General features: G+C 39.2%; 1 protein-coding gene across 2 annotated transcripts in view; it reads right to left on the bottom strand.

The window, feature by feature from the left end:
* The window catches only part of CFAP52 (cilia and flagella associated protein 52), a 55,870-nt gene that overhangs the window by 6,636 nt on the left and 24,528 nt on the right, over window positions 1-24,706 (bottom strand). For both annotated transcript variants that reach the window (XM_008072462.1, XM_008072463.2), the window contains 5 exons: window positions 23,236-23,336; window positions 17,848-18,018; window positions 6,943-7,091; window positions 3,811-3,956; window positions 998-1,149 (listed from right to left, as the gene is read on the bottom strand). In XM_008072462.1, the coding sequence (XP_008070653.1) occupies window positions 998-1,149; window positions 3,811-3,956; window positions 6,943-7,091; window positions 17,848-18,018; window positions 23,236-23,336 (719 nt within the window). The remainder of the gene's footprint in view (window positions 1-997; window positions 1,150-3,810; window positions 3,957-6,942; window positions 7,092-17,847; window positions 18,019-23,235; window positions 23,337-24,706) is intronic.

The raw sequence follows: 24,706 nt of genomic DNA, 5'->3' as shown, positions 1-24,706 counted from the left end.
ATATTGCCACAACTCATAAAGAAGGGCATGGTGAGTATTCCTGCGGGCCTGCACGTACCCACATTCCTGAGAGTTAACAAAGAAGAGCATTTCCCCTTATCTCCTATGTACTCCCAGTAAATAACTTCAAAGAATCCTAAACTTCCCTGCTGACTGTGCCCAATTAACTAAGAGAAATGAATCCCCATTTACTCCCTTTTCTTAGTAGTCACAGGTTTGAATCATATAGTATTAATGTAATCATTATGTCTTGTGATTTATATAACTTTTGCATGTAGTAATGAATGATGTCTTAGACCTTATTAACTCCCTTTACTCTATGGCAAGCTTGATGAAAGGAGTGGTACACGAGGGATACGTGGCTGGGGAGGGAGGTAGAGGAATAGGGTCTGATTCTAAAAACGCACAACAGAAATGCATATAGTAAAAAATTTCAAAAAATCACCTTTGAATCACTTTTGAATAAAGTTCACATGCTTTGGTCTAGTTAGTTTGGAGTTAGTCATTCTATGGGGGTGTAATATGCTCACAGTGTGAGAGGTCCCTGGGAATGTGGCCAACCTAGGGGAAAGACAAATCCATATCCCTCCGGCAACCCTCCTCCCCACAGCGAACTCATTCTGAGCCTCACATAACTGAGTGGAAAGATAAGAGGAACTGCCTGCATTGCTGATTTTTCTTACTCCCTTTTATTTGGAGCACTTAGGGTTGAATTAGTGCAAGTTAAATCATGCTTCTCTGTGTGGACCCAGAAAGGTTCTTCCCTATCTGCCCAGAAACTTCTAGCATTAAGTTCTTTCTGGAAACTACACCTTTCCCATGAGCATCTGTAAACCCTGGACAGTCATGGAGATGAATGTCTTCCAAGAACGTCCCTTTACTGTTGTCTTAAATAGGATTTCTACTCTTCGTTTGATTCTTCTCTTGCATTCAATAAAATGCTAGCATGGTTGTGTTTTGCAAGTGTCACTTCACCCTTCCCATCACAGGTACCTACACAAGGTCCCAAACGATGCAAGTCCCATCGGTGCTGGCGGTGACACACTCCTCGTTGTTCTTCTTCACTCTAACGCAGGACACCGAGGACTTGTGCTCCTTCAGGGCCTCCTCCAGCTTTTGTGATTGGCAGCCTATCTGCCACACCCTCACCTGAAAGCCACAGAGCACATGATCTTGATGCAAACTTGAGACTTCTGAGGGGGATCCAAAAAGATTCTGATAGCTTTTTTATTTTTTACCTCTGCTGTGCTTGACTTGCATTTTTTAATTCACTGTCCTCATCTCGGTTGGGTGGGATGGGAATGCTAAATTGAAGCGTAGGGATATTTATGTACAAGATGTAATCATCTTCCATGGAACTTGGAAAAATGATACCAATGATCCTGTACCTGCTTCCACTTTCAGGCAGAGAAATTTAATCAGACACTTGCTATGAAAATCGATAACACAAGGGCTGATGCTAAACCAAATGAAACAATGTCTACTCATTTCTGCTGAGAACCACTCTCAAATTTCTGGTGCCATCAGGAAATTTCTTGGGTACCCAGAACCATATTTAAACTTTCACATCAGCTGTTCAAATTTAATCATTGACCAACCTACAGAACCCAACACCCATTTTTTAATCAGAAATGTTTTCTAGCACCTGTTTATTATGCTGTCATGAATTTCATGGGGAATTCAATTACCTACACACAAAATTTTGAAACAACCAATATAATGCCCTAATAAATAAAAAGGAGAAATAAAAGGAAAGATAGTTTGTATAATAGTCCTTTAATGACTAAAGGCTCTGTCACAACTATGTCAAAAAACATTGTAATGTAGTTAGATGCTTACACTTTTTTATAATGAAAATGTTGCAATCATGATAAATATAAAGAGCAGAAACTATACTGTACAAGTTGTATAGGACAATGAAAGAATAGTGGCCCAAGTAAACACTAGATTAAAAACTAGTTTTAGGATAAGCAAGAATGGACTGGTCTTATTTGTACCTGATAAAAGGAAAATAACCTAAAATGAAGTAAGGAAAACATTCTAAGACACTTTCTAAGTGTCTCAGTAAAGAAAATGTCAAAATAAAGAAAAATAAAAGCGTTTCCTACATTGTCAAAGTAAAGAAAATGAGAAAACACAAGGTTATCCTAAATAAGCTGGATCATGTTCATTTTTATGGTGTCTAAATAGTTCCCTATGTTGTGACATGGGGTGAAATAATGACCAATGTCAAAGAAAACAAATCTCCCATCTTGAAACCCACTACAGGTGGAGGCATACATTCTGTCCTTAGCAGGGGTGAAATTCAAAAGCTCTAACTAATATGGTGTGGGTACAGGCCAAACAGTCTCAAGGACTGGACCAAGGGTCTGCTAAACACTTTGTTTGGGCCAAGCATTAACCCTTTACTTGTAGGACTGTGAGGAGTTTGGGGTGCACTTGGGGAAAGGGGACAGGGTGGCAGGGTTGGGATCTTCAGGTAGGGCTCGGGCAATGGCCATTCACCATTGAAAGTGAAAGTACTTGAGTACTTTAGCAACTACTGCGTCCATATCAGTATATACCTGTCTGGTCTCTAGGTCTTATGAAGACCTTGAAGACTGTGCATTCCAGAAGGAAAGGCCTGAAATGATAGCTGCATAAGAAAGAGGAGGAACTGAGAAGAAGGAGCCGACGTAGGATTGTGAAAAGATTGCTGAGTAGGACCAAGAGTGACGAATTTGTAATGTGTGATTTTCTCCGGCAGCTCTCATCAGCTTGGGCTCAGGCACCTAGAATGCAGAGGGTCTGGTCCAAGATCTGCTTGCTGATGTCCTAAAAGGCTTAAGGGGCAAGCTAGGATGGTGAGGCTGTCAATGAGATGTGGCTGAAGTGGTAAGGGAAGGGGGTAGAGCCATGAGGGGTGGTTGAGCGAGCAGCAGGGATGACTTGGGCTGGACATGTGTCTACAGAGCACCTGAAATGTGGCTGGCCCAGGTGATGTCCCCTAAAGGTAAAAGGCACATGTCAGATTTTGAGAACTTAGTACAAAATAAAGAATGTAAAATGTCTGATTAATAGGGGTATTGTTCTCTTAACTTTGCTCAGGAGACTTAAGCACAAACAGGGTAAAGAACATGCCCAAGGTTACATAGGTAGAAAGTAGTAGAAGAGAAATTTGAGCTCAGGCATCATCTGCATCGCCTAAACTCTGCTAAAGGCTGCATCAAGTTGTCTCTTTCTTCTCCCCAGTAAGTTCTTCCTACCTTCCTATAATAGGTGAAGAAAGAAAGTATTCTTTGTAGAGAAAGGGAAGGCTTTGGGATAGGAAAAAATCTGGGATGTAGGAAAGGGGAGACCCCAAGATAAATGTGCATCATTTTAGGCTCCTCAAAATGATGGAAGGCAAAGGTTAAATGTCATAATGTTTAAATAATGGTCAAAAGTCTTTGAGTGTATTACAGAATTGATTCTAAAAAATCATCTGCTTTAAAAGATAAGATGAAGACAATTTATACAGCGATGGTCCTTGGAGGAAAAGAACAAGCGTGACAAAACTCTGACAAAACATCAATCTGAATCCATAACTCTAGTCCACATAGAACACTTTCATGTCTATCGTAAATGTCCTTTCTGTGCACAATGTATTTACGTGTATACTAATAATATTAGAACTTTAATTTCTGATGTATTTTAGGATCTCATCAAAATCTTAATTTGGTCCTACCTGAATCCTAGCACAGGTACATATTTTTAAAAACAGCTTTCTATATAGCAGTTGCTCTAAATCAAGGGTTATTTTTTTTAAAATTCTGCTATCAAGAACAATACCTCTCCTTCCCCACCACCACTGATGATCCTTTTACAGTCACTGGTGGTGGCGATGGCTGTCACACCAATCCTGTGAGCACTGTTAATGACATACATCAGTCGGCCTGTCTCAGGGGCGAAGGCTCGGATTTTACCATCGTTCCATGCTGGTGTGAAAGGGAAACAAAAGGCAGGCAGGATCAGTATACTCACTCTCTCTCCACAGACTGCTGGTCTCATAAATGGGAGTCAGGACTTGGGAGTGGTGCTGGTGATGGAGGGAAGACACCAGCCCCCACCAGCTGCCAGGAATCATGTGCCCCTTCCCCAGATTCCCCAAACCGATCATACCTGGTTGAGGGAAAGGGGCAGGCATGGTTGAACCTGCCTCTAGGTGTATCCCATGCCAGGTGAGGGGGAATACTGGAGGGATTCTGGAAAGGGGCCAGCTCCCATCTTTCCCATGAGTTGCAAGACTTGCACATTCAACTAGCTAGCTGATACTGTGTCTGGGATGTCTAATTTAACATTTCCAAATAATTGTTGTCTTCCCACTCACCTCCATCTTTTAATCTGATGCTGCCACCCCACTCCCACCATCTTTCCCATTTCAGTGAAAGTTGCCCCCCACTCATTCAGCTGCCTAAGCGAAGAACCTCAGAGTCTTCTTTGATTTCACCCAACCCAATCCAACATCCAATTCATCCGCAAGTCTCATCAGCTTTACTTAAAAAAAAAAAACACCCAGAATCTGACCATCTCTCAGTTCTACCACTGGCACCACTCTTGCCCAAGCCACCACCATTTCTTTCCTGAATGATTATAACAGTTCCCTCCCTGACCTTAAACCATGTTGCCTTCCTGATCAAGAACTTTTTTTTTTTTTTGAGTTGGGAGTCTCACTCTGTCACCCAGACTGAAGTACAGTGGCACACTCACAGCCGCCTCAGCATCTACCTGCTGGGCTCCTTCCACCTCAGCCTTCCAAGTAGCTGGAACCACAGGCGTGCGCTACCACATCTGGCTAATTTTTGACTTATTGTAGAGACAAGGTCTCACCAAGTTGCCCGGGCTGGTCTCAAACCCATGGGCTCAGGCAATCCACTCACCTTGGCCTCCCAAAGTGCTGGGATTATAGGCTGAGCCATCGAGCCCGGCCTTGATCAAGAATTTCTAAAAGCTTTTCCCACTGCACTTAGAATTAAACTCCAAACTCCTTTATCTTCCACAGTAACTAGTATTTGCCCCCTACTTACCTTTTCAACTTCCTCTACTAGACTGCCTCTAGACCCTCAGTCCAACTGTACCCACTAGGCTCCAGACACACTGGCCCTCTTGCTATTCTTGAATATACCAAGTGATTTCCCACCTCAGGACTTTTGCACTTGCTGTTCCCTCCACCTGGAATGCTTTTTTCCCAGGTCTTCATGTGGCTGGTACCTTCTCATCAGCTTTATTGTCACCCCATGACCTTAGCAATTTTAAGTAGGATGCTCAAAGTAGATACGGTTTTAGCAAAGACTCAAGGAAGTAAGAGGATGAGGGAGTGAGCCATGAAGGTATCTGGAGGAGGAACATCCAGGCAGACAAAATAGCTAGAGCAAAGGCCTTATACCCAATGCGTTAAAAGAATAGCAAGAAGAAAGTATAGCAAAATGTGGTAAATAGTAAGAGTAGAAGTTCCAGGTAAGACATGGAGGTGAAGGAGGAGAGAAGGTTACATAGGGTCTTGCAGATGACTTTGGAGACTTTGTCTTTTACTCTTGAGGACAAAAGATTTCTTGAGCCCTAGAAATGGCCTAATCTGACTTTCATTTTATTTATTTGTTTGTTTGTTTTTATTTTGAGTTGGAGTCTTACTCTGGCACCCAGGCTGGAGTGCAGTGGCATGATCATAGTGCACTGCAGCTTTGACCTCCTAGGCTCAGGTGATCCTTTTGTCTCAGCCTCCTGAGCTAGGATACAGGCATATGTCACCATGGTTGGCTAATTTTTTTATTGTGTTTGTGTGGAAATGAGGTCTCACTATGTTTCCTAGACTAGTCTTGAACTCCTGGGCTCAAGCAAGCCTACTGCTTCGGCTGCCCAAAGTACTGGGATTCACAAATGTGAGCCCACTGTGCCCAGCCCTGACTTTCATTTTAAAACAGACTTCTGGTTTCTGTGCCAGGAACAGACTGGGGGAGTAGAATGCTGGGCAAGAACAGAAGCAGGAAGACCTGACAGGAGGCTACTAGAGCCTCCAGAGGAAAGATAATGGTGGCCAAGACAAGCGTGGAGATGATGACAAGTGACAGACCCTGGATGTACTTTGAGATGAGAGCTGTGAGGGCATATGGATGTGGGCATAAGAGAAAAATGGGAGGCAGTGCGACTCTAAGATGTGTGACCTGAAGTCATTAGCTCTAGGCATAATGAAAGCCAAGAGCTGCTGGTGGCCCTATATGAACTAGACATGCCCGGGGGGAAGCCCACAAGGAGGAGAGAGAACCAAGAGAAGAGGGGATGGGATGGAATGGATTCCTGATAATACCATTTTAATAGCTGCATCTGAAGACCCACTTGGTTTTTCATTGATATGAACAAGTAAATGTACTTTTTGAGCACTGGAGAGATTTTCATATAGATTAGACATAAGATGATATTAAGAAATTACTGTTTTAAAGAAAAATATTTTTAGAGATGTGTACTGAAGTATTTAGAATATCATGTTGTCTATAATTTATGCTAAACTACCTTGGCATAAAATAATAAATTGAGTTAAAAATAATAATTCCCTTTGGGGCATAACTTAGTTTGAGTCAGGTTTCATCTTTTGCACAACAGAAAGTGTTCTAACATGAGTGCCCTACACTCACCAAGACCTCAAATCCATTTCAAAAGTAAACTACTAAATTTTCCTGCTAGAGAGAGAGACACACACTATATGCAGCAATGTGGGAGAAGAGAAATTGCTATTCGGTTCTTCCTAGCTCAGAAAATCTCCCAGCTGGAAGGAAACTCCCAAGAGAGGCTAGATTAGAAGCAAGGAGGGGGTGGGCAGTGGGAGGCTGTTCTAGGTTAGCCACATATAGAGATTAGTACAGAATGGGAATGAAAAGAATCAAAACCATAGCCAGAGTCCAAAGCCATGTCTTGACATATAGATGTTACCTGAAATGATGCTCTTGCCGTCTCTCATGAAATCAATGCCATGGCAGGTCATGTTGGGCACAGTGATCCGCAGCAGCTCCCTGTTGGACAACGTGTGCCATACCCTGATGTCCTTCTTGGCACAGGTGGCAAAGAGCTCGGCAGTGCCACTGCAAAGAAGCCATTAAGAGAATGAGATGTGCCTGGGCTCGGTGGCTCAGCCTGTAATCCCAGCATTTTGGGAGGCCAAGGCGAGTGGATTGCCTGAGCCTGCGGGTTAGAGACCAGACAACTTGGCAAGACCTTGTCTCTACAATAAATCAAAAATTAGCCAGGCATGGTAGTGCGCGCCTGTAGTTCAGGCTACTTGGAAGGCTGAGGCGGAAGGATTGCCGGAACCCAGCAGGTTGATGTTGGAGTGGTCGTGAGTATGGCACTCCAGTCTGGGTGACAGAGTGAGAATCCAACTCAGAGAGAGAGAGAGAGAGAGAGAGAGAGAGAGAGAGAGAGAGAGAATGAGATGCAGTCATAAAACATGCACAGCGTTTCCCAGATGCATATTTGACACCAACATGTTTCACAAGTATACCAATTATCTGAAGGCTTGGTGGTCATCTTACACATATCTTGTGTAAAATGGCATTTAATGCCCTCAAATAATCTGTGAACCATACTTTGCAGTCCTTTCCCTAAATCTAGCAAGGGTTAGAACAAAATTACTCAAAAAGAAAAAGTCAATTTAATAATTTCTTAATTGCCTGTAATCCGGCGCTTTGAGAGGCTGAGGTGAGTGGATTGCCTGAGCCCGCAGCTTCGAGACCCGCCTGGGCAACTTGGCGAGACTTCATCTCTACAATAAATCAAAAATTAACCGGGCGTGGTAGTGTGCGTCTGTAGTTCCAGCTACTTGGAAGTCTGAGGCGGAAGGATCGCCGGAGCCCAGCAGGTAGAGGCTGCGGTGGCCAGGAGCAGCCACTGCACTCCAGTCTGGGTGACAGAATGAGACTCCAACTCAAAAAAAGGAAAAAAAAAATCTCTTAATCTTGGTAGATAAGAGCATAGTAAGTCACATTTCTATTTTCTTTAAAACTACTTCATTGAGGTATGATTGACAAACAAAAAGCTACATATATTTAATGTATATAATCTGATGAATTTGGAGATAAATATATGCCCAGTATGCAACATATCTTGTGATAAATACATCCTTGGAATATTTATATTAAAAGTGGATAAGCAAATCCTTTTCTTGCAAAGTAGACGATCTTATTCAAATTTTCAAGAAGAAGAACATGACAATGGTGCCAGAATTCATGTTTGCAGATAACCCAAAACCCTACTTTAATCTGTCAGGCTCAAAAAAAAAAAAAAAAAAAGGCAACTTGTGAATAGAATGTAAATTACCAATATGTCAAAGGATTACACATTATTCCAATTTGGATAAGAAAAAAGAGTAATACTGGGGTACAATAAGGACCATTTGATTTATACGTATACATTTCTAGCTAGTCTCTATGGAGACTGTAGTTAATTTTTAGATTTAAGTACATCTCAAGCAATTTCTGCATTTTTTCATAAACACGTTTCAAAAAAAGAGAGTGCCTTTCTTGTATTTTAAGACCTACTCACTTTGGAATTAATTAAAAATAAATGGATCCCTTTCACACATTCAGCTTTGGGGCTCAGAGTTAAAGTTATGACGCTGGACTAGTTACTTAGAGTAAGTGCTGGAACAAGACAGAATATGCGATGGACCTCCTAGCCAGACAGTCCTGATTAACAGGGATCAAGCCAAACCAACATTAGAATGTTAATATTTATTGAAAAGTAGAGGTTTTGTTTCAGATACCACCTTCAGTGAATGAGCTCCACCTCTGGGGAAAGTAAGCTCTTGCAGAAATATACTCATGAACTACTCAGGAAAATCAAATGCCATGAAACGAATGCCCCTAGAGAATTTTCCAAACTCTCTACCCTTGATGGCCAATCTACTTCCTCAGCAGTCAAGCCTAGTTCAAAAATGAGCCATTTAGATAAACAAAAACTGAGATAATTCTTCACCAGAGACTTCTGCCCAAATTCCTGAATGACAGCTAAATTATGTATGGGAGTGGGGAGGGGGGAAGAGGCAGAAAAAGCAGGCAGGTACAAAGGATTCTACTATTTTTTTAAAACTAACTTTTTTTTTTAAAGGATTCTACTGTTTTGCTTTTTGTTTGTTTGTTTTTTGAGTTGGAGTCCCACTGCATTGCCCAGGCTGGAGAAAAGTGGCACATCTCATAGCTACCCCAGCATCGACCTGCTGGGCTCAGGCGATTCTTCCACCTCAGCCTTCCAAGTAGCTGGAACTACAGGTGCGTGTTACCTCGCCCAGTTAATTTTTTTGATTTATTGTAGAGGTGCTGTCTCACCAAGTTGCCCAGGCTGTTCTCAGACCCGTGGCCTCAGGCAATCCCCTCACCTCATCCTGCCGAAGTGTAAGGATTCTACTTTTGAAGACAGCTATATGAGGTTAATCTGAGATTTATTTATTTATTTATTTTGCCTTTTAAACTGAATATATTTCTTAACTGAGTTCAGTTTGGCAAAAATCTAAACTTTACAGGCTTGAAGTGTCAGAGCTTGAAGTCAGGAGAGTACTTAGAAATTAGGGAGAAATCACCTGAAACAAGGGAATCGTGGAAAGGATGAGCTTCATCTCTGCACAAACTTTTGGGTGACTGCCAAGTAATGCAAGCCCACAGAAGAACCCAGGGCCAGGCTTAAAAAGCAGCAGTGGGAAATTATGAAAATATCAGCTGATACATACTATGAGGAAGACAAAATTTGCAGTTTGAGTGCATGCCAACAATCCTCAGAGAATAGAGTTGCTACAATGTAGTCTATATAATATCAAGTTTTCAACAAAAATAAATCAAACATTAAAATAAATAGGAAAACATGACTCAGTAAAAAGGGTGGTCAAAAGAAACTGACTCTAAATTGACAGATATTATTAGACTAGCAAATAAAAACTTTAAAACAACTATTTAAAATACATTCAAAATATTAAAAGAAACTATGATATAATAAATGGATAGGTAATCTCAACAGAGAACTAGAAACTATATATGCCATATTATAATTAAATATTTTATAATAATTATATGTATTTTTCTATAGGTAAAAAGTACAATAACTGAAATAAATTTACTAGATGTGCTCAATAACAGATTGGAGATGTCAAAAGAATCTGTGAACTTGAAAGCAGATTTGATAGAGATAACATGATGAAAAACAAAAACAGAGTAAAGAAAAATTAACAGCCTAGAGACTTGTGGTAAATTATCAAATTATTCAACACATGTATAATTTGAGAATAGAAATGAAAAAAGGTAAAAATTCTGGAAAAAATAATGGCTGAAAACTTCCCAACTTGGTAGAAAACATTAGCTTACAGGTTCAAAAAGCTTAACAAACTCTAAATAAGATAAGCACAAAAAGAAAGACACATTATAGTCAAACTGATAAAAGGCAAAAGCAAATATAAAAGGAGACTGAGAAAGTAGACAGAGAAAAATGGCACATAGAAAGAAGGAAACAATAATAAAAATACAGAATGGAGTCAGGCGTGATGGCATGTACCTATAGTTCCAGCTACTGAAGAAGCTAAGATAGGATGACTGCTTGAGCTCAGGAGTTTAAGGTCAGCCTGGGCAACATAGTGAGATCCCATCTCTTAAAAACATGTTTTAATTAAAATAATAATGATTAGAATATAAGCAATACAGAATAACTTCTCATTAGAAACTACGAAAGTCAGAAGGCATTGGAATGATGCATCCCAACTAATAAATGAATGAAAAACTATCAGGCAAAAATTCTATTAACTAGTGAAAATTATTTTTCAAATAAAAGCTAAAAAAAATGCCTTTAGATAAACAAAAACTGAGATAATTCTTCACCAGAGACTCCTGAAAAAAAAAAAAAGTCAAACAAAGTTTTTAATCTGAAAGGAAAAGACACCAGATGGCAGCTTGGATATATTAGAAACATTGAAGAACACCAGAAATACTCAAATATGTAGATAAGCAAAGAAGACATTTTTAAAAATATTCTTTTTCTTAATTTCTTGAAAATATTTATGATTATTTAAAGTAAAAATATAATATTGTATTGTTGAAGTTATTAATAGGTATATATAAGAACAATAGCATTAAAGATTGGGGTAGGGCTTAAGAGAAATATATTGTCGCCAAGTTCCTATCCTGCATTTTGCCTGAAATAATTTAATATCAACTCTAAGAGGACTGTGATATGTTAAAGATGCACTTTGTCATCCTTAGAGCAACTACTAAAAAAATCAATGCAAAGATATATAGCTAGAAAGCAAGAGAGCAATTAAATGGAATGCTAAAAATAACTAATTAGCACAAAAGAAGGCAGGGAACAAAACAATAGAAGAAGAAAGAACAGATAAGATAAAAGAAAGCACATAGAAAAATGGAGAAGTTAACACAAATATATGAAAAATTACATTAATGTAAATGGACTAAACATTCTGAACAGAAAGCAGAGATTATCAGACTGGATAGAAAAGCAAGAACCAATTATATGCTGTTTCAAGAGATGCACTTAATTATGTATTTATTTATTTATTTGGGTCAGGCTCTCATTCTGTTGCCCGGGCTAGTGGGCAGTGGCATGATCACGGCTCACCATAGTCTCCCAACTCCTGGGCTCAAGCAATCCACCTGCATCAGCCTCCCAAGTAGCTAAGACTAAAGACATACACCACCACACCCAGTTAATTTTTTTTTAAATGTTCTTGTAGAGACAAGGTCTTGCTATGTTGCCCAGGTTGGCAAGAGATGTAGTTTAAACATAAAGATATATAAAAAATAAAACAATAAAAAATATACCATGCAAAAAGTAAGCATGAGAAAGCTAAAATAAGTACATTAATGTCATATAAAAGACACTTCAAATCAAAGAGAATTACTAGAGACAAATGATTAAAAAGTCAGTATAACTCTGTCTAATCTACTTTCTAAATAAACTATATTTTCCAGTCTAAAAAAAGTCAATACAGCATAAAGATATAACAAATAATTAATAATGCCTAATAACAAAACTTCAAAATATATGAAGCAAAATGGACAGAAATATAGGGGAAAATCTACATTCATTGCTTAGGACTTTAACAGTTATCTTAGCAACTGATAAAACAATTAGACTAAAAATCAGTAAGGAATATATATATATTTATTAAAGTTTATTAAATTAAATTTTAAGAGAGAGTCAGAGTCACACTCTGTTGCCCAGGCGATCCTTCTGCCTCAGACTTCCAAGTAGCTGGAACTACAGGCACATGCTACCATACCCAGCTAATTTTTTGTTATATTGTAGAGACAAGGTCTCACCAAGTTGCCCAGGCTGGTCTTGAATCCCTGTGTTCAGGCAATCCTCTCACCATGGCCTCCCAAAATACTGGGATTACAGGCTTGAGCCACCATGCCTGGACAGTAAGGACAATATCTGTATGACACTAACCACATCAAAAGTTTCCATGGAGAAAAACAATCTCCAAAGCACATATTAAATTATTCTATCTGCATAAAGTTCAAAAGCGGGTAAAACTAATCTGTAGGGCTAGAAATCCAGGTAGTAATTTACTTTATACAGCAAGGTGAGGGTAGTGATTGAAAGGTATGTTTTGGGGATGATAAAAGATGTTCTACTGCTTGATGATGGTGGTAGTAACATAGTATGATAATTCATTGAGGTACTTACTCATGACATACACTTTCCGTATGTATATTTCAATACAAATTTCATTAAAATTATTTTTATACCTTGCCAAACTATCATTCAAGTGTGAGGGTAAAAGGTATTTTCAGATAAGTAAGAACCAAATTTTCTATACATAGGTTGTCTCAAAAGAATTTTTAAAAAAATCTAAAAGGATTGATTGTGCAGAGAGAGAGAAAGAGAAAGAGAGAGAGAGAGAGAGAGAGAGAGAGAAATTTTTAAAAAGAACAAACTGTATAGCTAAATCTAAGTACTTGTTTTAAAAATGCAATCTGGATCTGTAATTCCAAATAATTGTAGCATGGGCCATAGTGGAGAAATAGTGAACTGAGAAACAGAAATATGCTGAGACTATTGCCTTTTCGGCAGATAGAAAATAAATATTGATTAACTCTAGTCTTTCACAGAAAAATACATTTAAGCACATACATTAAAAAGTCAAGAATTAAATGAATACAAATATAGAAATAGTTTTCAAGTTGTGTGCAGCAGGGAAAGGGATAATTGAGCCAAATGAAACATCATCACTACAACAAAAGACAAAATAAAAAAGGAAACATGTTAATAGAAAATATCTATAAATTTATCAGATAACAATAAGTATGAATGAACTAAATTTTATGAAGAGACTAAGATTTAGTTAAAACTAAACAACACTGATAGGTTGAAAATAAAGAGTCAAAAAGAGATATACGATTTCTTTTCCTACAGTGTTTCTGTAATGAATATTAACTCATATGCAATGGGTAAATAGGCAAATGATAAGAGAATATTGCAGAAGTTTTATTGGTTCATACAGTATTGCTTCTTGGTATATTAATGCTTTTGTATATAAAGTAACAGCAGCCAAAAACAAAGAACATTAACACAGTTATATTAACAAATAAAAAAAGAACGCAGTCTCATGCATAATGCTCATATTGTCTACATTCTTCCCCTTAGCTCAGTTCATCTCCACAACTCAGCAGTCTCAAGCCTTCTTAAATCTCCTTTCAGAAAGTTATCCTCACTTTTTAAAAGGTAAAATCCTGTATTTATTGCAGTAATTCTTTATTTATTAGGAATTTAAACTTTTTTATTGTTACTAAAATTATTATTGGTTTGTTAGTGCTCTCATTACAAAACTGCATAAGTGGTCTAATGTAGGCGTAATTTTGCCACCAGGGGAAGTTTGGCAATGTCTGGGACATTTTTGTTTGTCATAGTTGGAGAGAGGGGGCTGCTACTGGCATCTGTTGGGTAGAGGCCAAGGATGCTGCTAAACATCCTTCAATGCCCAGGACAGCCTTCCACAATATAGTTACTTGACTCAAAATGTCAAGTTCTGAGGTTGAGACATCCTGGTGTAACCCAATTTTCCCCAGAAGCTCTGTTCTTTTTAGTAAATGAATTTACCGAATTTTAGGTTTTCCCATGAATTCATTTATCACATTATAGTAAAAATACTTACCTAGGTAAATGCTATTTAAAAAGAATGAAGATGTGGTAATATTAATATCAAAGTAAAATTAATGACAGAGGAATATTTTATGAAAAGATACAATAAACATAAAAATGATTATGAAAGTTACATACTTTGAAACTTTATATACTTTCTCTTTGAAATAAGGAAAAGGCTGATGGAGATGCAAGAAGAATTCAACAAATTTTCATTATTACACTTCTCTCAGAAATTATAAGTTAATACTGTATATATATTTATGCCAGCAAATTTGAAAATCTAGATACCATATTTTATTTATTCAGCAATTGATAGGTATTTGGGTTGGAATGGAATGAATGCATTCTTAGAAAAATATAAATTTTGTTTGCTTATTTGTTTGTTTTTTGAGTTGGAGACTCACCCTGTTGCCCAGGTTGGAGTACAGTGGCACACTCATGGCCACCACAGCCTTGACCTGCTGGGCTCAGGTTATCCTTCTGCCTCAGTCTTCTAAGTAGCTGGAACTACAGGCATGCACCACCACAACTGGCCCATAATTTTTTTTTTTTTTTTAGTTAGAGCTCACCTTGTTGCCCAGGCTGGAGTGCAGTAGCACCCTCACAGCCACCCCAGCGTTGACCTCTTGGGCTCAGGCGATCCTTCCACCTTAGCCTTCCAAGTAGCCGGAACTACAGGTGCGTGCTACCATGCCTGGTCAATTTAAAAATTTTTATTGTAGAGATGAGGTCTCATCATGTTGCCCAGACTGGTCTCTAACCCACAGGCTCAGTCAATCCTCTCACCTTGGCCTCCCAAAGTGCTGGGATTACAGGTTTAAGCACTGTGCCTGGTCCATAAATTTTTTAATTGACTCAAAAAAAGGTGCAATTATTCAGAATAGGCAAAATGTGAGAAACAACTCAAATACCTATCAATTGCTGAATAAATAAAATATGGTATATCCATACAATGGAATTTATTTGGCAATAAAAAGGAATGAAGCGCTGATACAAGCTACAACATGAGTTGATTTCAAAAACATTATGTCAAGTGAAAGAAGCCTGTTACAAAAGATCATATTTTATGATCCATTTATTATAAATGTCCAGACTAGGAAAATCCATAAACAGAAAGCAGATTAGTGTTTGCCTAGCAGGGGTTGGGGGGAGCAAAGGGGAATGGTGAATGGCTGCCAGTAGGTTGTTTTTCAGGTTAATTAAATATTCTCAACTTAGATTATGGTGAAAGAAATTTAAAATTCCATAGCTATGCTTTAAAAAACATACAATTGTATGAACAATTGTATCTTGGATCATTCAGAAGGGATGAACATTATGGCATGTAAACTATGTATATATATTTTAAATGATAAATACATAAAATTTTGTCAATTAAAAACACTAAAAATGGAGTGTTTCACACAGCCTTTTGACTCTTTCCCTGATCCCCAGTGTTGGGCTCTCCCAGGTCTACCCTGCTTCATTCTTTCAAGTCCCACACCTCAGACAGGAGTGTGCTTATCCTCCTAGGCCCTCATCAAGGTAGAAGGTGGTCCCTACTACACACTAGCCACTTTCCAGTTATTAGAATCTTCTAATACGGAATTCTGGAGTCACCACAGACGCAATGGCAGCCTGTGCAGTGGGACAGGGTACTGTGTTGGACTGGCCTTGACAACTGTGACACGGTTTTCCAAAATGGTGAATAGCTGTTGGTAAGGTTCTGGATACCTGAAGTTACCTCAATTGACCTGGTGGTTGCATTCCTGGGTTCAGCATGTATTAGAACACTGGGAAAGCTCTCTGGGGTTAAGAGTGGAGATAAATTATATTTCAATAAAGCTGTTTTTAAAAACAAAAGAAATAGGAGAGGTGCAAAACCCAAACAGATCAATAACTACATAAGGAATTGAAAAGACAGTTTAAAAAATCTGCCCTTAGGTATGGTGGATTATGCCTGCAACCCCAGCACTTTGGGAGGCTGAAGCAGGAGGATTGCCTGAGGCCAGGAATTTGAGACCAGCTTGGGCAACATAGCAAGATGCTGTCTCTACAAAAAAAAAAAAATTAGCTGGGTGTGATGGAGCATGCCTATTGTTCCAGCTGCTCGGAAGGTTGAGGTAGAAGGATTGCCTGAGCCCAGGAGGTGGAGATTGCGGTAAGCTATGATCATGTCAGTGCATTCCAGCCTGGGCAACAGAGTGAGACACCCAACTCAAAAAAAAAAAAAAAAAAATCTACCCTTAAAAAAAGCACCAGGATCAAACAATATTACAGATTAATTCTACCAAGCTCCTTTAAAAAAGAGGGGGAAAGTGATGCTGAAAGGAAATGACCAATTTTCAAATAAAGATTCCCTTAATGGGAAAGCATCAGACATTTTCACTACTAGAAATATTTGGAAAAATCGAATCACAAAGACTCAAGGAACCATAACTACTATGGCTTATGATCTCAAGGATCTAGTTTTGAAAGTAAGTCTTTCCTTTTAAGTAGGTATCTTCTTTAATCTACAAAACAATGACTTTGAATATTGTAAATTCAAGCTAAATACTGAGGAAGTTCAGAGCAAAAACTGACCAACTACATGAAATAGATCTCATCAAAGACAAAATGTGGTTCAAAATCAAATAAGATGCTCTAAGATTGACATTCTTTTTGATATCACAACTGCTGAGAGTTGTTTGTTTTACTTGTTTTGAGTGGAATTTACCAAGAAATACAGTGACTAGTGCCCAAAGACTTCTTCTGCCCACCACCAAAAAGTTTTCCAAATCTGGAAGACCCCAAGAAGTACAAACGACTGGAAGGAAGCTTTTGAAAAGGCACTACAGATGCTCCTCAACTTGCAATGGAACTGCATCTCTGTTAAATCCATCATAAATTGAAAATATCCTAAATTGAAAATGCATTTAATACACCTAACCTTCTGAACACCATGGCTCAGCCCAGCCTACCTTAAAGTGCTCAGTACACTTACATAGCTTATAGTTGGGGAAAAGAGCCTGTCTCTACAAAAAAACGAAAAGTTAACTGGGCAGGGTGGAGCATGCCTGTTGTTCCAGCTACTTGGAGTGAGACACCCAACTCAAAAAAAAAAAAATTCTATTTTTCACTTTCAGTACAGTATTCAATAAAATATGTTTAATAATATTTATTTATTTATAAAGATATTCAATATTTTATTATAATAAACAGGTCTTGTGTTAGAGGTCTAACACAAGACCTGTTTATTATAATAAAATATTGAATATCTTTATAAATAAATAAATATTATTAAACATATTTTATTGAATACTGTACTGAAAGTGAAAAATAGAATATTTGTTTGGGGACTCAAAGTAGTTTCTACTAAATGCATATCACTTTCACACCATCGTCAAATTAAAAAATTCTTAGTCAAGACCTGTCTGTTCAAAGCTTTTTCCAGATGACTTTGGGAAAACAGAAAATTTTTGTCAGGTATTTACCCTGTCCATGATGGGTTTATTAGAAAAGTCAACATTCTAAAGAAACTCAAATTTGAATTGGGAGTCTAATGTCATTGCATGGTGAAGACAGTAAAACATCTATTAAAATAACTCACAATATAGAAAATTTTAAGGAGAAATAGATCATCATTATGTTAATAGATGTTGAAAACTCATTAATAAAATTAAATTCCCTTGTACACTGCATCAAAGTTCCACATTCTTATTTTCCTCTTCTACTTACAATGGGAAGACAATATCCTGGACAGGCTCAAAGTGACAAGTCGCAATGAGAGTCTCTTTGAAATCTGTGAAGTTGACACGATAAATGTGTGATTCTTCTGTTCCTACAAAAAATTGGTGTCCTTCTCCTCGAAGTGTGATAGAAGTGATGCCACCTTGTAACTGGATTTTCCTTTAAGGAGAAGCAAAAAGGGTAAAGTAGATTCATTCAGCCAATAAGTATTTACAGACCATTTGAAGGATTACAGAAGATACAAATCAGGTGTATGAGTTGGGACATGCCCTCAAGAAAGTGACATGGTTGGAAAGGCAGGAGTTACTCACAAGGTTGTGTACCCCGGGTCAGCAAAGGGAGGAGGTCAGTACAGGTTAAAATAAGTAAGGGGGCTGGGCCAGTGGCTCAACCTGTAATCCCAGGATTTTGGGAGGCCGAGGTGAGTGAATTGCCTGAGCCCACGGGTTCGAGACCAGTTCGGGCAACTTGGCGAGGCCTCATCTCTACAATATATAAAAAATTAGCTGGGGGGGGTAGCATGAGCCTGTAGTTCTGTTACTTGGAAGGCTGAGGCAGAAGGATCGCCAGAGCCCAGCAGGTCGACGCCGGGGTGGCCATGATTGTGCCACTGCACTCCAGCCTGGGCGACAGAGTGAGACTCCAACTCAAAAAAAAAAAAAAAAAGAGTAAGGGAGCCAGGAGTGGTGGCTCATGCCTGTGATCCTATCACTTTGGGAAGCAGAGTTGAGTGGAGTGCCTGAGCCCATGGGTCCGAGTCCAGCCTGGTCAACTTGGTGAGACCTCGTCTCTACAATAAATCAAAAAATTAGCCAGGCGTGGTGGTGTGTGCCTGTGGTCCCAGTTACTTGGAAGGCTGAGGTGGAAGGATCACCTGAGCCTAGCAGGTCGAGGCTATGATGGCCTTGAGCATGTTACTGCATGCCGGCCTGGGCGACAGAGTGAGACTCCAACTTAAAAAAAAAAAAGAAAAAAGAAAGTAAGATTCATCAGGAAGATAACAGTCTGAAATGGGTTGCTCAACACAGGCAAGATTTGGATAAGGGAACTTTCCAGACAGGCATATAGACACAAATGACCATGGCAACTAAAACCTTTAGAAATTCCATTTTTGAAAAATAATCTTAAAATCAGGGGAAAACTGCTTTATGTCAAAGGTTGCTATGATTATTAAAAGAGTAAAAGGTTGGAAACAACCTAAATATCCCGTTATAATGGAATAATTAATGATCTGTGGAAGATTAACTTCATAGACCATGTGTCCAGCCATTAAAACAATGTTTAAAAGATTATGTGATATATGCTGCCATACAAATTTTAAAAGATTATGTAGTAATATTGAAAATGTCTGATACTTGCATTCAGTAAAAACAATCATAGTACAAAATTGTATTCATAAAATAAGTACAATTATTTCAAAATTCGTATGAATAACAAAGACAAGAAGAAATAACAAAATGTTCATAGTGGTTGTCTTTGCCAGAACCTTTAGGAGTTGTTTTGTCCTCTTCCACATTTCTTCCTTCTCCCTACAATCAGTCTGAACTTAAAAATAATAATAATAATCATATATAAATAAATAAGGGCCTAGGAATCCAATCTCAGCCTGCAATTAACTTAGTTTGGACAATAAGAATCCATGGGATTAGCTGGGCGTGGTGGTGCATGCCTGTAGTTCTAGTTACTTGGAAGGTTGAGGGGGAAGGAACACCTGAGTCCAGCAGGTCAAAGCTGCCTGCAGTGGTCGTAAGCATGCCACTACACTCCAGCCTGGGTGACAGAGTGAGACTCCGAATCAAAAAAGTTAAAAAAAAAAAAAGAATTCACGTGAGTTTCTTGTGCTGGAATCCAGCATAGGAAATGCAGTGTTTTACAGAGACTTATTTGCTGGTAGGACACAGAACAGTTAACAAAGAAAGGAAGACTATATGTCACATCCCAGCTACTGTAATAACTAGAGGTCTGTGACTCTGGACAAGTTGTCAGAAACCTCCAACCTCAGTTTATTCCGCCACAGAATAAATCCTTCTTTACAGGGTTGCAATAAAGGTGACAAACCCTAACCTATAAAAGACAACCAAGAAATACTGGCTATTAGCATCTGGGATTCTGAAAGATAAAGTGATTCTGGTATAAAGGGGGAAGAAGAGATTTCAGCACTTAAGCAATATTTTTGTTTGTTTGTTTGTTTTAGTTAGAGTCTCACTTGGTTACCTAGGCTGGAGTGCAGTGGCACACTCATGGCTATCACAGCCTCGACCTCCTGGGTTTAGGCAATCGGCAATCCTTCCACCTCAGCCTCCCAAGTAACTAGGACCACAGATGCATGCCACCATACCCAGTTATTTTTTTTTATTTATTTGTATTGTAGAGACAAGGTTTCTCCAAGTTGCCCAGGCTAGTCTGGAACCCCTGGACTCAGGCAATCCTCTTGCCTCTGCCTCCCAAAGTGCTGGGATTACAGGCGTGAGTCACTGTGCCCAGTCACCAACTATATGTTTTGATCAGACTACTTTTCTTTCTAGTTTTCATGACCTCTCATGTGAGCTGCTTTATCAATTTATTAAAATCCAAGGAGGCAGAAGTCACTGCATCCAATTTGAGCCTACGTTGTCACACAGGGTTATTATGAAAACAGTGATGGCACAAACCTTGTAATAATTGCTTTGAGTTTATCTTCTTCACAATGGGAACATTTATACATTAAAAACAACGGGTTAACAAGTTAAGGGGTTAGGGCCAGTCATGGTGGCTCACACCTGTAAAGTCAGCACTTTGGAAGGCTGAGGTGGGAGGATTACTTGAGCCCAGGAGTTCAAGATCAGCCTGGGCAACATAGCACAACCTCGTCTCTACAAAAATAAAAATAATAAATGAGCTGGGCATGGTGGCATGTGCCTATAGTTCCAATTACCTGGGAGGTTGAGGCAGAAGGATTGCCTGAGCCCAGGAGATTGAGGCTGCAGTGAGCAGTGATCATACCATTGCACTCCTGTCTGGATGACAGGGAGAGACCCCAACTCAAAAGAAAAATTAAGGGGTTAATTTACTATATTCACTTCATGTATCCAGAGACAAGACAACCCAAGATTGCTTGTTTGTTTCACTTAATTTTATTCCTTGCTTCTTGTTTATTATTTATAATTCTTGGATGCTATTTCTTTCCTGATTTTTGCTATCTTGGTTAAGTTTCTCATCATCCCTATTCCTCATCTCACCTGCATTAAGATTTGAGTTTGGTTGTACATTAAAGGAGGAGTTTATCTCTCTCTTCAAAATCAGAGTCCAAGTTTTATAAGTGTCTGTTCCATGAGGTTGTCCAGGCACCAGACTCCTTATGAAATGTCGTTCCTGGCATTCTCTAGGGCTGTGGCTTTCAAACTTGAGCATGTATAAGAATAACCTGGAAGGCTTCCAGCATTGTTCTAAAGTCACTTCCCTCCCTAATTCCCTTTCATACAGACAAAAAACTGGTCCAACATATCCTCAATTAGACCTATCTTGACCACTGAATTTAAAATTGCAATCTGTCCCTGCCTCCTTCCAATCCTAATTCCCCTTACTCAGTATTCAATTCCATTTTTCTCCATTGCACTTGTTACCCTTTAAGACTACATACTTTCCTTGTTTATTATGTATTGTCTTTTTCTCTCCTGTTAGAATGCAAGCTCATGAGGGCAGGGATTTTTTTTTCCTTTTTTTATAAGCTTTATTCCCTGAGATATTTCAAGCACCTAGAATAGTGCCTGGTATACCATGCATGCTCAACACAGACTTCTTTGAATGAAGACAGCTGATGCTTATTTCTACAATGCATATGCACTACCCTGGCTCCCTAGGAACTAGCAGAGGCCATGTAGAACACATCTAAGGGTAACTGGCTTTTCTTGAAACTAAATTCAAGTTTGACCTCTACTCCTCTACGAAGTAGATCAGGCCTTCTCTGATCTCTCCATCCCAAGAAGATAATTCGTTTCTCTGATTGTCTCTACAACATCCATAATATTTCTTGCATTATCTGGACCATGAGATTTGTGCTTATATCCTATCTTGTCTTGAAATGACTTCTTTTATGTTTAATATGCCTATATACTTATGCCCAAACCAGACTATAAATTCTTAGAGGACAAAGATCATAGCTTCTTTTCTTTATTTTATTAATAGCATCTAGCACGTTGGTTTGGATGGTGATATGCTCAGTAAGTACTTGTTAATAGCAAGGTATAAGGTTTTATTTCATTTTATTTTAATTCAGTGAGCCATGAATAGTACATTCCACAGGTTCTGACACCTTGAAATGACTGGTGACTGCTGGCTATTTGTATTAAAATTTGTATTAAAAAGCATTAGCTACTGGCACAGTGCCTCACACATAATAGTTACCCATTACATAGCAAATTTCATTAAATAAACCAATTCTCAACATTTAAAATTTGAGGTTATTTGTTGCATAAATTTATAACATCATTCTTTTGTCATGGTTTAATGTGTTGGCTAAATAAAAACTTATGCTTATTTATTTATTTATTTAGAGTTGTGGTCTTACTCTTGCACAAGCTGGAGTGCAGTGACATAATCACTGTTCATCAAAGCCTTGGCCTCGTGGGCTCAGGTGATCCATTTTTTTTTGAGTTGGAGTCTCATTCTGTCGCCCAAACTGGAGTGCAGTGGCCGCTCCCAGCCACCGCAGCCTCGACCTGCTGGGCTCCGGCGATCCTTCCGCCTCAGCCTTCCAAGTAGCTGGAACTACAGGTGCGCGCTACCATGCCTGGCTAATTTTTAAAAATTTATTGTAGAGATGAGGTCTCGCCAAGTTGCCCAAGCGGGTCTCGAACCCGCAGGCTCAGGCAATCCACTCACCTCGTCCTCCCAAAGCGCTGGGATTACAGGCTGAGCCACCGAGCCCGGCTTCAGGTGATCCTTTTGCCTCAGCCTCCCCAGTAACTGGGATTACAGGCATGTATCACAATGCCTAGATATTTGAAAAAGTTTTTACTAGAGACAAGGTCTTGCTATGTTGCTTAGGCTGGTTTCAAACTCCTAGGCTTAAGCAATTCTCCCACCTCTGCCTCCCAAAGTGCTAGGATTACAGGCCTGAGCCAGCATGCCTAGTAAGCCACTGTGCCTAGCAAAACTTTGTTTGTATTTGTTAAATGAGCAGTGTCCCTCTGGGTAATGGTGTACTACTTTGGTTTAATTCATCACAAGCCTTTGTCTTTTCTTTGGCAAATAAACCACTATCTATTTTGATTAGCAGCAAGATTAAACTTCTTTAACCAAATATCACTTTGCCAATATCACTAAGTTTCTGGCTTTATGCAAACCTCTCTCTAGTGAGTCTCTACCCATCCCAAATCTGTGAGGTCCAGGACTTACTTGATGGGTTTGTAGTTGGGACTTTTACAGAAGATCAGCAATCCAGCTCCAGAGCCCACCAACAAACCCCCCATCTTTAGGCACCTTATAGCAGACACTCCCTAGGGGAAGAAACAGTGTTAAGAAAAAAGGCAAAATGTTCTCATCATTATGAATCAACACAATATCTGACACAGGGAGATGGCCAAGGTCATGTCAATGCTGCACGCATTGCCTGGATGAAGCTTATGAAGGTATTGCCCATGACACACCCCCCAGGTTGACCAAGAGGATTCAATGCCAACAATGAGCTCACATGCCAGGAAGTACCTCTCCTGGTCTTGCAGGATGGAGAAACATGCTTCACCATCCTTCCTCCCTAAAACCACCTGTGCTTTTTGAATATATTAAAAATTATCACTTTTATATTCACTCAAATGCAATGAAGACTAGAAGTATGAGCACAGTCTCAGCAATGTTCGTCCCTCAGTTGCCACTGTTTTCACCAGAACTTAATTCTTACACATGCAAAGAAACCATACTTAACATCTAAGAAAGCACAAAAGACTCCTTATTTTGGGGTGACTATATGAAGGGGGACACGAAAAAAAAACAGAATTATTTTTTGGAGGGCAAGGCCACTTGCATTACAGGCTTCCTCTGCTAGGTAAGTGTTCTAGGAACCCATCAGATCTCTGTACCAGCTAGTGTTGTTGTGAGAGGCTGTGTTTGACCTCAGTGAATTTTTTTGGGAGATTCTTTCTCTGCATTTACCCATTTCATGATGGGTAATTTACAAGCGCACCTACCCACACTGAGCTGAGTGTTCAGCAATTTTGGACCAAAAATGGCATGACCCCATGCCCCACCCTCCCTATTTACTTGATTTTGCCCCAAAAGATTTTTTTTCCCCAGATGAAATAAAGTCCTCAAAGGGAAATGTTTTGTTGATGTGGAAAAGGTGAAACAAAAAATGGCAGAAGCACTAAAAGGCATCAAAATTGATGAGTTCAATAATCATTTTGAGCAGTAGAAAAAGCATCTTGATAGGTGTACTGCATCAAAACAAAGAGTACTTCGAAGGTGATTGAAGTTAATTATGTAAGAATAAATGAAGAATTTTTTATAAATAAATTCCGGGTTTTGGGGGGTACACCCTTGTATTATGTGGATTAAAGCATGTAGTACATAATCTTATCAATAGCAAGAGAAATTTAAATTCAAAGTTTAGGGATGCTTCTTGTTCCATTAAAAAAAAAAAGTTTGATCCGGGCTCGGTGGCTCAGCCTGTAATCCTGCACCTTTGGGAGGCTGAGGTGAGTGGATTGCCTGAGCCCGGGGGTCCGAGACCCACCTGGGCAGCAAGACCTCATCTCTACAATAAATCAAAAATTAGCCGGGCGTGGTAGCGTGCGCCTGTAGTTCCAGCTACTCGGAAGGCTGAGGTGGAAGGATCGCCGGAGCCCTGCAGGTCGAGGCTGTGGTGGCCGGG

The sequence above is a fragment of the Carlito syrichta genome, unplaced genomic scaffold, assembly GCF_000164805.1.
Source record: "Carlito syrichta isolate Samal-C Ts95f unplaced genomic scaffold, Tarsius_syrichta-2.0.1 Scaffold315198, whole genome shotgun sequence".
Taxonomy (NCBI): Eukaryota; Metazoa; Chordata; class Mammalia; order Primates; family Tarsiidae; genus Carlito; species Carlito syrichta.
The sequence above is the reverse complement of the archived record's forward strand: the minus strand, read 5'-3'. Positions and strand labels throughout refer to the sequence as shown.